Here is a 14,584-nt window from a genome sequence, read left to right as displayed (position 1 = left end):
GGGTCTACTTTTCGACGTAGTGGTAAAAGCCTAACATTTGCCCCCTATTATGAGCTGATCGAACTATACATCTACTGAATGAGTGAAAAGTCAATATCAAAAGTGTGTATCAGTATCTGGTCTGACTTAATGTCGACAGCCTGCCAACACTATTGAAAAGCCTAATGTTACACAATCCAATGAGTCCAATGTAATATTGATTTTGAGATATTGATAAAAACAGGCGATACATTCTCTTGTTTTACTTTGTTTTTAAAATTGGAGAATCTCTCATAACTTTATAACCAGAAGTCCCAATTTAATGGGGGTTGGGCCATAATTTTGCATTTAAAAACATGAATGAATAATGAATAAAAATAAATATTGAAAATAGTCACCATTGGACTCATTCCTCTCGACAGTGTCCCATCCTCCTGTGATCTAGATTGATGTTAAAATCCTATCTGTATGTTGTATTCACATGATTGTTTATTTGTTATTTGACAGTCTTGTATTATTTGTGACACGATCTGGTCCATGCAGGCCAAAGGCGGCAAATTTGAAATTGAGATAAAGGCAAAAATATGGAGTAAAAAAACAATAAAATATGTAAGAAATTAGACATCACAAAACTTCATAACTCAAGAACTAAGTATGCTAGACATTTGGTGTTTTTAGTATATGATAGCCCAATGTTTGTTTATATAATAAGGTAATAATTATAGTAACTCAATTTAAAAAAAATGCTTCCTTTGGTCTCCATGGACCAGACTGTGTCACATTTGGTCTGAAGACATTTCTACACTCTGTCTTTCTAGTTCTTCATCCATTACCCAGTGGGCACAAGTTGACATGTCAACGTTGAATCAATGTTGAAATGCAAATCAACCCAATTTCAACCTGAAGTTGAAATCATGTTGATTCAATGTTGAAATCAGGTTGAAATTTAAATCAACTTGATTTCAACCTTATTTCAACCTAACATTGAGTAAGGTTGAAATAAGGTTGATATTTCAACATTGATTCAACATTGAAATCAGGTTGAAATCGGGTTGAAATCAGGTTGAAATCAGGTTGAAATCAGGTTGAAATCAGGTTGAAATCAGGTTGAAATCAGGTTGAAATCAGGTTGAAGCTTCAACATTGATTCAACATTGAAGAAAGGTTGATGTCAACTTTCACTTTTCAACCTGATTTCAACGTTGATACATCAACGTTGATGTGCCCGCTGGGTACTTCCCTTGTTCTATCAATTATCTTTTATCATACCACTAAAGGAAACATCATAGACAATACCAAAAGGATATGTTTTTGTATCTAGTCAGTGAGTACCTACTTACGCTTTATATCTAGTCAATGAGAGCGTATTGCTGCATAAGCATGATACACATATATGACCATCCACCACAAAGTGGTAGTAAAGTCGGCTCTAGATCATTTTCTGTTTATTGCAGATTTTGAAAGAATGCACTTTCAGCTTTACAATGACACCTCAACCAGCTTCATCGGACATCTGGAAGTGAAGTTATGGTTCATCAAAGGTCAAATTCCTAATATATTTTACATAGAAATCCATAAACTGTTTTTGATTGTATCTCAAAAAGGTTAAATGCTGACTTTACGACCAGTTTGTGGTGGACGGTCACATATACCGCAAGATATTGTGCAGCAGAGATAGGTACAATGTCATGTGTTATCATGATTTCATGATGCCTTTATTTGAAGACATTTCTACTCTTTGCCTTTCTAGTTCTTCATCCAATACTTCTCGTATTCTATCATTTAGTCTTTGTATTCCTGTGCCTTGTGCAGCAGAGATAGGCACAATGTCTCGGAATTTGATGGGCAGTTCTGGGATAAGATCATCTGGTATTCCTGGATAATTATCTGAAATGAAATGAGACAATCAAATAAGCTTGATTTATTTGAAAAAATGCAATTAGCTTAAATTGGCAAATGTGCTGTTTTTGAAATATTGACCATCCATATGGAGATAATGAATAAATCTTCCTCAGTCTAAAATGAGGCAAAATAGAAAAGAAATGGGGTTTCAAACTGAACTTTGGAATTTGAAAAGTATAAATCATGTTGGGTCTAAGGGTGTGTTAACACTTTTATTTGATGACTTTGACCACAAATTTGATTGTTTTATTTTATTTTAATTTATTTGATATTTTTTTTCAAATATCTTATAAAAAAATAATAATGTAAGCAAAATTTAATGGACAGTAGGCCTACAGTATACAGACTAACCACAAACAGGGAGGATGAATTTTCAAATAGGGTTACCTGCATGCACAGACTAATCACAAAAAATCTCAGCATCACCTGATAATGAGGGGTGATCGTTCCATGAAGTGCGATAGACGGAACTGCTATGCACATGCCACATATCTTCTACGGTCGTGAAGGCACATAATATTGTATGAGTGTTAGACACACAAGCAAGACATGCAAGAATTCACAGCATACAAAGCACAGGGACTTTGACTGTTGATGGATAGTCTGTAGTAGTCTCCATCAGCCAGAAGAAAAGTTGTTTCTATGTTCAACATACCAGTATTGAATGACTGTAATGTTTCATGTAGTCTATCCTCCGCTCCTTCCTTGTCTATCTTATTTAATGCCAATATGGCAGGTTTACCAGTCAACTCTGGTTTGTATAATTCCAATTCCTACAAACAAACCAAATCAAACATGAGTTACAGGAAAAGTGAAGATGATAATGTACTGCATTCATCTACCCACAAGGCTTTGGCATAATACAAATTATTTATTGCTGATCACTTTTGTTCAAATAATGCAATTAACTACTTAAGCACTGTACAATAAGCAGCACGGGGTTACGGTACTCAAGTTTGGTTTTGGTAGTGGTGTGCCGCTGAGAATTTGAAAGTGGACCCATCAATATACCAATTTTTCAAGAAATTTGGACCTATCGATATACCAAAAGTTAACTTTTTCAGCCGAATTTAACCCAAATTGCCTTGGTTTTTACAAATTTTGGCTAGATTGAGGCAAAATTGGGCTATTCAGTCCGAAAAGTTTAGAATATTTCGAAAAAAGGACCCATCCATATACCAAAATAGTAAAAAGGGGTCGTTGATATACCAAATGGCAGAAAATGCTACCCATGTTTGCAGCACACCTCAGTGAAAATTGTCCATTAAGGGGGTACTACATTCCTGCACAATTTTGTGCCTATTTTTGCATTTTTCTCAAAAATTATAGCGCATAGATGACAATTAAGATATGTATATTATAGGGGCAAGGACTACAACAACTGCACTGAAAATTTTATTTCAGCACAGACAACAGTTGTGGAGTTACAGTCAAAAATAAGGGAAAACCACTATTTGATCAATAAATCAAGTTGCCTCGAGTTGCTGAATTTTCAGTGCAGTAGTTGTAGTCCTTGCCCCTATAATATACATATTTTACTTGTCACCAATGCGCTATAAATTTGAGAAAAATGCAAAAATAGGCACAAAATTGGCCAGGGGTGTAGTACCCCTTAAGGGTGGAGCTCATCTAGGATTTCATTTTGCCAGTGCTACACATTTAAAAAGTTTACCCTGACATTTTCCATATTTTACCTCATGAAATATATATTCTTACCATTGTACTCATAAACATTCAACATTTGTACAACAAATAATTGTTTGTTAATAATTAATAACAATTGTATTTGTATAATGATGTAAATTCAAATAATAGTATTTGTATAAAATTGTATATTCATACGTAGTGGTAAAAAATAAATTAGAAGAATTTTTGACTTCAACACTACTTAAAATTTGATCGCTTACCAGGAGCGCTTTCACAGTACCAACTGCGTCCTTAGCCGGATGTTATGGCTCTGATGATTTATGGCTTGTTGACAACCTTCGATGACGTCACATCTTCTTCTAGCGTGACATCATCGAAGGTTGTCAACAAGCCATAAATCATCAGAGCCATAACATCCGCTAAGGACGAGTTAATACTGTGAAAGCGCTCCCGTAAGCGATCAAATTTTAAGTAGTGTTGAAGTCAAAAAATTCTTCTAATAGTATTTGTATTTACAAAGTGTCATGAGAATGACAAAGTTCAATATTTTCCCCTGCTGTTCTTTATGCAAGAATTCAGAGGGTACTGACAGGATACAAACAGCTTGTTCCTGAATTTACCTTTTCAGGGCTCTTAGACAGGCCTTATATTAAGTATGTCTGGACCAGCAGCTAAAATGAGCTCCTGGTCCCAAAGATGGCTCCTGGTCCTATAGTTTGTAGTGTAAAATATTGGATACACCATAGCCAAAACTGGGTAACCATGGGGTAAAAAAAGCATGAGTGCCAGGTTAATATAAGCCTTGCGATCTCAGGCCAAATTTAGAGTCCTTCCAACAGTAAATGGTAAACTTATAGAAAATTGCTCACAAAGTGTGGAGCTTAGCTAGGGTTTTATTTTGCCAGTGCTACACATTTCAAAAGTTGATCTTCACCTTTTCCAGTACAGGGGGCTTAATGCTAAAGCAAACTGACTTAGTAAGTTTGTATAGTACTGGGATTGAGTCCTATTAATCTCATGCATCAAAACCACTTACTTTATTCAGTAATACAGCCGTTTCATATGCAGTTCTAAATGGCCATGACTCCTTCAGCTGGAACCCATGTACGTCTACCATGAATAAAAGTAACTTGGTTCTCTCTATGTGTCGCAGGAATTCATGACCCATACCACGATTCATGTGAGCGCCCTCTATCAAACCTGGCAAGTCAGCAACACTAATCTGTAAATAAGGATTTCATACCTGGTTTTTAAAACTCAAAAATAAAAGCCCTGAAAAGATTTAGAACACTATGCCATAACAGTGATTTAGCAGCTGAAGGTTATTGTAATTATTGCGATAAAATAATTGTATCATGTATTGTTTATGTACTATTTGTGTAACTTTTACAATTTCTATAGACCACTTGACATCATTGTTTATCAACAAAGGCAAGGGACTGGTCTATTGATATGCTTGAACGAACCGCTACACTGTTCAATGGATTTCTTGTACTATATGAAATGTGGTGGGTGATATAAAATGCATGTGTCCTGAGCAAACTACGATGCGTACGCACACTGCAGGGCAAAGGACAATGCTTATTGGGCTTATATTAAATCTGTTTTATTGTTAGATAAGAATGGTTGCATTTCAGCAAATACTGTTTGAAGTTTGGTTGGAGGGGAGCATGACATAGTTTGCACTCAAATATTGAGATAAATGAAGCTGACACACAAAAGGAATGGTATGGGTTCTATAAAGGAGATACCAAAGCTTGACAAAAAGGATGTCATTTCCACCAATGTGCATGATTTTTCTCAAGATAGGGAAAATACCCAAACTTTTGTTTTGATACTCAATAACTGCAAGACCAATGGAAATATAAACATAAATGCAATTATTGGCTTCCTTGACTCATTTCCTATCAGATCAATGTAATTATAATTATATTAAAAAGTACACTGCAGTTTTTTAGTCAAATCATGGCTAAAACTGAAAAAGTTCCTACCATCCTACTCCCATGTTTTTTTGTTTTTTTTGTTCTGTCTTTCCATATGTTGATTGCTCCGTGCCAGAAGTGGTTAAGTGCAACAGCTTCCCTGTGAACATTTGGCAATTTACACAGTATATTATACTTATCTACACACATGGCAGCTATTGCGCTTACCCACTTCTGGCACTAAGGCAGTCGATATAATAGTGTTTAAAAAAAACACACCAGAGAATGGGAGTTAGACTCTTCCTTTGCAGATATATTAAAAAAGCCAACAATCATATAAATGGCAAACAAAAACACACACTTGACACTTACCTGCCTTAAATCTTCATAATGAACAACACCAAGTTGTGGCCTCAGTGTTGTAACTAGCAAAATGAATAAAAAATATCAAAAAACGAAAAGAAACAAACAACCATGTTATCAAAATACATGAGATATTATAATCATATTGACTTGTTTATTGATCCATACATAAAGCAGTTTGACAAACTGTCTCTTTAAATTATTACTTTTAGAAATGATATAACACAATGTGTTCAAAGAAAGGTATCATGAAGCAATATTAACATTCTAATGAAACAAAATTCATGAATTCACTATTCACACAAATGTTATGGAAATTCTCATTTTGCCAATATGTGGTCTCTCTAAATTGTAAACAAATCCTGCTGCTAAATTATTATCCGGCTTCAAACTGTGACTTGGGTATAGGATAGTAAAACTCAGATTTTCCAGTTGAAATTTCTAGTAATTATTTTCATACACTCTGATTTCATTTATTCATTATTTAGATGTTTGTGTTTTAGTTGATGAGGGTTAATTCAATTTGCCTCTGTTCCCTGGTAATGTTGCACATATCTGACCTACATCCAAATACAACACATGGAAGCCACACTTATTGTTTATACTTACACGGATATTCTGCAATTTTTGGGTCTGTCCTTGAAACAGCTTTGAGAAATGTTGACTTCCCTGCATTAGGAAACCTGGCAAGAAGAAAGATAGTTTGCTAGAAAATGAGCCTTTTCCAGATATGGTGGACACAATAGGATGGCGCTGCACAAAATGGGTAAAGTGTTTTGAATTGGCCTGGTCTCACACATATCCATATTGAAGACTACCCTCCTATTGTGTACGCCATATCTCAAAAAGGCAACAGGCTTTCAAAGTTTGCGGTATAAGGTAGCTGGGATACATTTTAAAATTTGAGTTTTTTGGATGCAAACTAATATAACATGAATTTTAACAAACTGATAATAAATTATACAATATACACCAATGGTTTTACGTTGTGACTATGTACATAATACTACCCCTTGGTGCAAAGTTTTAGGTTTAGGCACTATGTTTTTTGACATTATGGTAAATTGGACTTACAATCAGTAATATTTTGCTTACCCAACTAATCCAACATCTGCTATTAGTTTGAGTACCAATTTGACACTGCATACTTCACCTTTCTTGCCATTCCATTTTGTAGCCATACACCCTCCTCTGCCTCCATTGGCAACCACAACCTTCTCACCATCCACATCCAAATCACCTGGGTGTAAGAGTTGAGAAAATAAGTTTGAAATATATGTAGTGGAGACATCACAAGCCACATTTTGCTATGCAGTGAAGTTTACTATCTAGATCATATCTGCTATTTGGATAAAGTCCAAATCTTGGATAGGGAAATCCGATGGTTTGAGAGAGGAGTTAAGGAGGCCATCCACATCCCACATCAGGGCTAACCAACCATCTCTGAACAAGGATGGAGGGCACTACAAGTTACCAAAGGTCTATGACCAGGTTATTACGTCACACTTCAAGAGTGCAAGATCGGGTCATTCCGCTGACAAAGGCTATAGCAACAGCTGAAAGTTACGGAGGTAAATATTTTGAGTTTTAACTCTTAAGAAACTTTTCTATATGGATCACCAATACATAAAATTGGCATGTTATGTTAACATTTAATACAATGAGTTTTTAACTTACCTATAACTTCCCCTGAGTCTGTTGTTACACATACACCCCTGGGTACACGGACTGTTAGGTCTGTTCCTGGCTGACCTTGCAACATTCTTTTCCTAAATAGAACGGAGTACAGAACAAACTTAAGAATTACTGAAAAGAAAAATTGGTTTCTTAATATGTCTTGTTCTCTTCAGATAGGTAATTATATCTCAGGCTAAATTTGATACCTTTCATCATAAAATTACCATACCTTAAACATTTGAAACAGGGCTAGGAGCAAACAGCTCACATATTCATTAATAGCATATGAAAAAACATTTAAGGTTTATTTGTGGTACAATCACTTTAGAATAGTTCTTAAGGTGGTACTACACCCTAAATAAATTTGTGACTATTTTTGCATTTTTTTCACAAAATAATAACACGCTGGTAACAAAAGTTATGTATATTAGAGGGGCAAGGAATCTAGTTACTACACTGGAATTTCAATGACTCTAGACAAGCGGTATGTTATTTATGATAAGAAAAGAGGTACCGCTAGAATGTACCTCATTTTTTAACACATATATAATGAACAACTTGCCTTGAATCACTGGTAATTGATTCTTTGCCCCTATAATATACATAACTTTTGTAACCAGTGTGTAGTTATATTTTGACAAAAATGCAAAATTAGTCACAAAATTTATCAGGGGGTGTAGTACCACCTAAATACAGTGGCGTAGCCCCCCCCCCCTCGTCATGGCCGTCGGTTCGTGTAAGGCCGTCGGTAGATGGAAGGCGTTGGTGAAAAAAAACCAATAGACTATTTTGTACCCAGGGTGACAGAAAAAAGGGGAGAATTGTAAAAAAATGATGAAAAATTGTGAATGAAATTGAATGTTACATAAAAATTTTGTGTTTTTATGTTGGTACCGCCTATAATCCTTAATATCTCCATCGGTACATTTAGAAGTTGTGCCCCCTCGGTTCCAAAATCCTGGCTACGCCACTGCCTAAATATTATGATAAATACTTTGATCCCTGGTATGTAAGATATGAAAGAAATTAAATATGAAACCTTTGCAATCATGTAGTGATTTTGATTAAATGTAAGGGATTTAATTTATTTTAAATCAAACTCTACTGACCATCTACATGTATCAACAATAATATACAATAGCATCTATACTTTATAGGACAAATGGTTAATTGAAAGAACATCAAATTAATCCTTCCATCCCGATGACCATATTTAAAGAATAATTTGCTTGGCCAAAATATGAAGCTGGTAATTCAATCCGGATGAGTAAGACTGGCCATTGTGTCATCAAAGATCACAGTATCCGTCATACGTATGCATCACAGGATCAATTCATAAATATCCCCATTCGGTATATTTTTTACGTTATAAATGCAATTTGAAACTTACGTGCTATTTTCCCCATTTCCAGCGATAAATCGCTTCTTGATATTGCTACGTTTCAAATTCTGTAGGGTCATATTAGGTACTGCTTCCACATACACACAGCCTCCATCACCTCCTCTACCACCAAATTTGGGTTGGCCCTGTCCTCCACCCCCACCACGGACATACACTCGCAATTGATCTAAGAAATTAGATGCAGGTTTTCTGTATGCCTGAAGTGAAGAAGAAGACATAAGATTATACCAAGAAGTTTTAAATAGATGGCAAGAGCACTAAAAGATGTGGTTATTTTGTAATACCTGTGTTATAGCTTGCCAATGACAAGCGAGATGAATACAGAGCAATCCCCTTATCGCTGATCAATTGCTGGGATTACAAAGTGGATGCAATATCGCGCAATGATTATCAAACCTGGAAGTGACACTCAATTTAGCATGTTACCTTGTATTTATTTGTTATTATTAAAATGACCGAATCCGATTAAGATCGTTTGAATGATACCTAGTTTTGGCCAATAGAGAAACATTACAACATATTAAAAATCAAGAAACACATGTAGTTTGTATGGCACATGCCCAACAAGACTACTGTACGAGTCATGAAAATACCAACCGATGGTATTTTCATGATGAATGTGGTACATTCTCATTAGCCATGTTATGAAGCTTTATAGATGATTTTTGAGTACCAAAATAAACAAGTTGGTGCCATTTGGAAAGCAGTTGCTTTAGACTTTAGTGTTATCATTTTCACTATGTTTGCCGGCGGTACAAAACAACAAACTGCATCAATCAATCATGCCTGTTTTGGCCACTCACAATCTCCATGACCACACAGGTGTATGCTAGCTCGAGATACTCTAGCTAAAATACAGGTTTACATTTACTATCTTACATTATCTTGCTGTATTTCAGCTAGAGCTCCAAACGACAAGCTTCCGGGTTTTTGGAGAACAATACTGTTACGTAAGATGAAGAAGAAACCCGCCTCGGAGCCCGCCCTACTCATTATTTCATTGTACTTATTGCAATTGTAATTTGCCTCCACACATTACGTAATCAACACAAAGCTTTTGTGAGGATTAGTGAGTGGATAAGAAATTGACAGTGGAGGATACGAAGGACACGCCGATTGTTAGTTGTCAATCATGAATTGCCGCAACGTATTAATATTTTACTGCATGGCATTCCGCAAACACCAAGACAAATTATGCCGTATTTTTCCAAAGATCATCTCATATGAAGTAAGCTGAATGCGATCTGTACTTTTGTAACATTCCGATCGCTTTTGATCACCTATTATCGGCGAATTTGCTTGAAAACACGTGAGTTCATGTTGTGTAAACATAATTAGCATAGACACAAATGAAATTACGATGCAATACAATGCAATTTGAATGCGCAGCAGATCTATAGAAATAACTTTGCCCGGTTTTATGCAGAATTAGACCCTGTCTGGTGTATGCCACACAGTCAATTTTGAGTTTCCCGTCACATAATTACTGAAAACAAGTGAGGTAACTTTTTCATTATTCATTATTTGTCTGCCTTTCATTATATGACCAACACGCATGTAAAATGTGTTGTTATTTGCCGCTCACTCACTTGAAGATGGATGTTTAGCCCAAATGAGATTCAAAAGTATATTTAGAGTCTGCAAGGTTTGACAGCAAAATGTATGTTTTGATTTTGAATTTTCCACCAAAAATAAAGGGATATTCATACTTTTTTTGCAAATATAACCAGTTTTTATTGGTATTTTTTGGAAAATCACAATAATGAATTCAAGTGAGGGTCAGAAAATGAAGTGAGGGCGGGTGACGGGAAACTCAAAATCGACTTTCCTTGGCCTAATGCCCTACCAGTTGCCCATGCCAACACAAAATTGAGCTTTGAGGTTTTTACAATGTGTGTCAGGTCAGTTAATAAGTTGTTATTTCGATTCATAAAATGAATTTCAATTGACTCCAGATTCAATTCTAATTTCATAAAATCATGAAAATATATGCATTAAAGGAGTGTTTCGTAATCCTAGCATCCTCTTTTTATGACATTTTTCAGAACATATCCACGCAAAAAGCCTATTCCCAAAATTTCAGTTGATTCTGATTTTGCGTTTGTGAGTTATACATGATTATGTGTATTACACTGCTCCATAGACAATGCGTTGTAATTTCGTTCTGGTGCACCAGAACGAAATTCAAATTTCACGATATCTTTGCAAAACGAATTAATCTGCAAGAAATATTTTGTACATAAACATTATGTAGCCCGAGGTTTCCAGTGATATAAAAATCTCAACTTTTTTTTTTAGAAAAGTGGGGGATGAGGCTGTGGATCACGAAATGCCCTTTTAACTTATGATTAACCAGATCACGTATAACTATAGTACGCACAAGGTCAAGTGTGTCATGTGTGTGCATGCTTCTATCTAGTCTGAGGTGCTCTGACGATAACACTCCAATCGCCATGCAATCTACGTTTATGTAGTAGGTAACCCAGGCAAACCTTAGTTAACACATTTGCTAGTCAGCCAAATTCGCCGACAATGTCAATGCATTTTTACATTGAAATTTAAAACAAGTGCCCGAAGAAAGAAACCTACATAAATATGTTTTCTATACTTCACATTGACCCAAATATGTGATTTTTTATGGTGATAAGTCACCCGCACATGGAATTTTAGAGGGATTTGGATAGCAGTTCCATTAAAAAAAAGCTGCTATCATAATGAGACTTAAGATCTAGAAACACCCCCGAAATGCCGTTTTTGGGGATTTTGCTAGCTGAAACTTTTTGATGAAAGTCAATCTTTGACAAGATGTAACTTTGCTACGGAAAGTGCTATGAAAAAATGGTTTTCAGTTTTGGCTTTGTTTACTCAAGGGCTTTAATTTGATATATGAAATGATGCAGTTTGATGGCAAATTTGAATTCACCTAGCATACCTATATGTAGTAGGCCAGTGGGACAACGGAACCGCTACGTGAAAGAGCGCTAGCTATAGCTTCTATCTAGGACCTTGTGGGAAAATAATAGTGGTGCTGCACAGCTGGCAGTACGCTTAATTTGTAAAAGGAAATCTGGAAAAAATTTATAGACATGATTATGATATGTCCTGATGAATTTAGTATTAAGGCTAAGTACATTGTAGTCTAACATCATATCATAATTTAAACATGGTCATGGATAAGCTTTCTGTAAAATTGTTTATTTTTCCTTACCCTTTTGCAAACCAAAAAACATGTTACTTTGCACTTTTCAAAAAGCATTTTAGTTGAATACATTTACATGTATACACACATAAAACGCAACCTGTATACTGGAGTATGCAAATATAATATTTTATGAGAGATCGCTTTCATGCTCTCTTCATGGGCGCTGACATATTGTTTTGGGCAATGCATGTTGGGATATATTTTATTTTAAATTGGTCAAATGATCCTTGTTTCAATCATTTTGATATTAAAATACTAAAATAGTTGAAAATATTATTAATGTTAAATAATATTACATTTTGATTATAAACAAGTATTTCAAACCAAATTAAAAAATAAAATAGGTGGGAGCGTTGGGGGCGCTAACTCCGATAGCAGACATAGCCTGAATCCTTCCAGGCCCAGAATTGCGGCGTCTTTATATTACCCACAATCCTTCACGTTGCCTTATTCAGGGCCTGAATTCGTAACATGAAAAATTTTGGTGCACTTTTTTCGTCTGGAGCCAGAATTCTGGCTCCACGAGCATGCGCAGTAGGAAACTTTTTCTCATAGTCTCCAACACCGCCAGTTTGGTTCCGCTCAAACCATTGCAGCTGAGGCCCGGGTTGAGGAGACTATGTCATGAATAAGTAATGAGTTTGCGTCATAGCTTGCATATTGTCGAAATCTGGACAATCATAACTGCAGCCAGCGGTGTATAGACAGCATTAATTGATTTTTGCGGGGATTTTTGGAAAAGCAACAGTTTAAGTTTTTAAGTTTAATATTTTTGTTTTCAATTTACTTTCATTGCCGCAAATCATTATCATTCTTATTCTTTAATATTCTTCTTATTACCATTATTAGTAGACCTTTTTCCAAGGGGGGGTTGTGAAAAGTGGACTTTCTTCCTAAAATTTGGACCCCGGATTTGGACCTTCTTATTTAGACCAAAAGTTAAAAACTTGAATTTTGGCTTGTTACGCTCACAAATTGTGATATTTGGGGACTTTCTTTTTATACTTTTGCAAAATTAATTTTTTACTTTTTGGTTAAAAGAAAACCAATCACAAAATGCCGTTCTCTCGACTTTCACTTTAACTGATTCCCCAAAAACCCAGAAAAAAATCACGCTGTAGTCCTACTACTTTCAACCAGGGTCTAGGGATGTTGTTTCATATCAGTCTCTAAATATTTCAACAAAACTGATTGCAGAATTTTGCCCTATGCCTTCATTTAGATTTCTCAAAAGCAACCGCAAAAAAATCGGGTTTATATAAAGGGCATTCAACGTTTTAATAAATAAATTCAACTTTGAACTTTGGACATTTAAAAATGTTTTTCTTTTTTGGCAGAGTTTTTCATGTAAACACGTCTTCATGACCTTATGTTCTTAGGGAGTGTTCATGACTTCTTTGGTGGGGGTGTAAAATGTGGGGGATCAAAAATATTGGGTTCTAAAAGGGAATAAAACCAGTCCTTAATAGCGGAGGCCGGGTAACAAAATTGAGGGTAAAAGTCCGGGGTAAGATGTACCAGAAGGCATGCACATTTTAATTCTTTTAATGAAAAATTGTGTTTCATTTTATAAATTCTAACATTTACAAGTTTGTGTTTTTTACTGGAAAACGATCACCGAATACATCAAATATTGATTAGTCCTGAAAACACACAGATACCGCACATGTTATATTTCTTTTCATTTTATTTTTCTAACACATGACTGATACAAAAAGGATAACAACTTGATATGGTCAATAATGTTTAAACAAACATCAATTTATTTTAATTGAAAAATACACTAAGAAAAGTTGCATTAATAAAAAATCAATAAAATTGGAGGAAATAAAACTGCTTTTAACATGAAGTACCTGATATCCAGATTACTCAGTTTACTTATTTTTGAAAGTTGCCACGTCCCCAACTTTTGTCCAATCTGCAACCCTAATAAACTATGACCAAAGAGGCCTAGCCAATTCTGAACACCTTTTCATGAAATTGTACATCACTCATCACTGTCAGGGCCTAGATTTCAACGAGCATCACAGAATCGATTCTCGTAATGATTCTTGTAAGATTCGGGTGCGAGAATCAAAATCTCTCTTTGTATCATACAGTAAGTGCAGTGACTAGGATGGATTTTGATTCTTGCAAACCAAGGCGAAATCTAGGTTTCGACTGTGCTGATTTATACAGAGCCCTCGAAGTGACATGGAAGAAAAAAACAGGGTCTGAGATAGCCTTGAGATAGTAACTCGGGGTCCAAGATAGTAATTCGAGGCCCGACTTAGTAACTCGGGGTCTAAGATAGTAACTTGGGGCACATCTTAGTAACTCGTACCCAAGATAGTAACTCATGCCCCGAAATAGTCCCTCGGGGTCCCCAAACTTCTAGTCAGGGCCCCAATTTACTATCTCGGACCCGAAGTTACTCTTGGACCCGAAGTTACTATCTTGGACCCAAGTTACTAAGCCGGACCTCGATTTTTTCTTCCATGTCACTTTGGG

At 35.7% G+C, this 14,584-nt stretch overlaps 1 protein-coding gene across 1 annotated transcript; it reads right to left on the bottom strand.

Annotated features, from left to right (window-relative positions):
* Positions 1–1,368: 1,368 nt before the first annotated feature.
* LOC140150939 (GTP-binding protein 10-like) lies at positions 1,369–12,265 on the bottom strand. The gene is made up of 9 exons (XM_072173096.1): positions 12,101–12,265; positions 8,881–9,089; positions 7,491–7,582; positions 6,909–7,053; positions 6,423–6,496; positions 5,823–5,875; positions 4,565–4,750; positions 2,537–2,654; positions 1,369–1,866 (listed from the first exon to the last, which is right to left on the bottom strand). Exons 1-9 carry the CDS (start codon positions 12,161–12,163, stop codon positions 1,676–1,678), a joined length of 1,131 nt encoding a protein of 376 aa, XP_072029197.1. The 5' UTR covers positions 12,164–12,265; the 3' UTR covers positions 1,369–1,675.
* Between the last annotated feature and the right edge of the window lie 2,319 nt (positions 12,266–14,584).

The sequence above is a fragment of the Amphiura filiformis genome, chromosome 4 (assembly GCF_039555335.1).
Source record: "Amphiura filiformis chromosome 4, Afil_fr2py, whole genome shotgun sequence".
Lineage (NCBI taxonomy): Eukaryota > Metazoa > Echinodermata > Ophiuroidea > Amphilepidida > Amphiuridae > Amphiura > Amphiura filiformis.
This window is presented reverse-complemented; position numbering and strand designations above follow the sequence as displayed.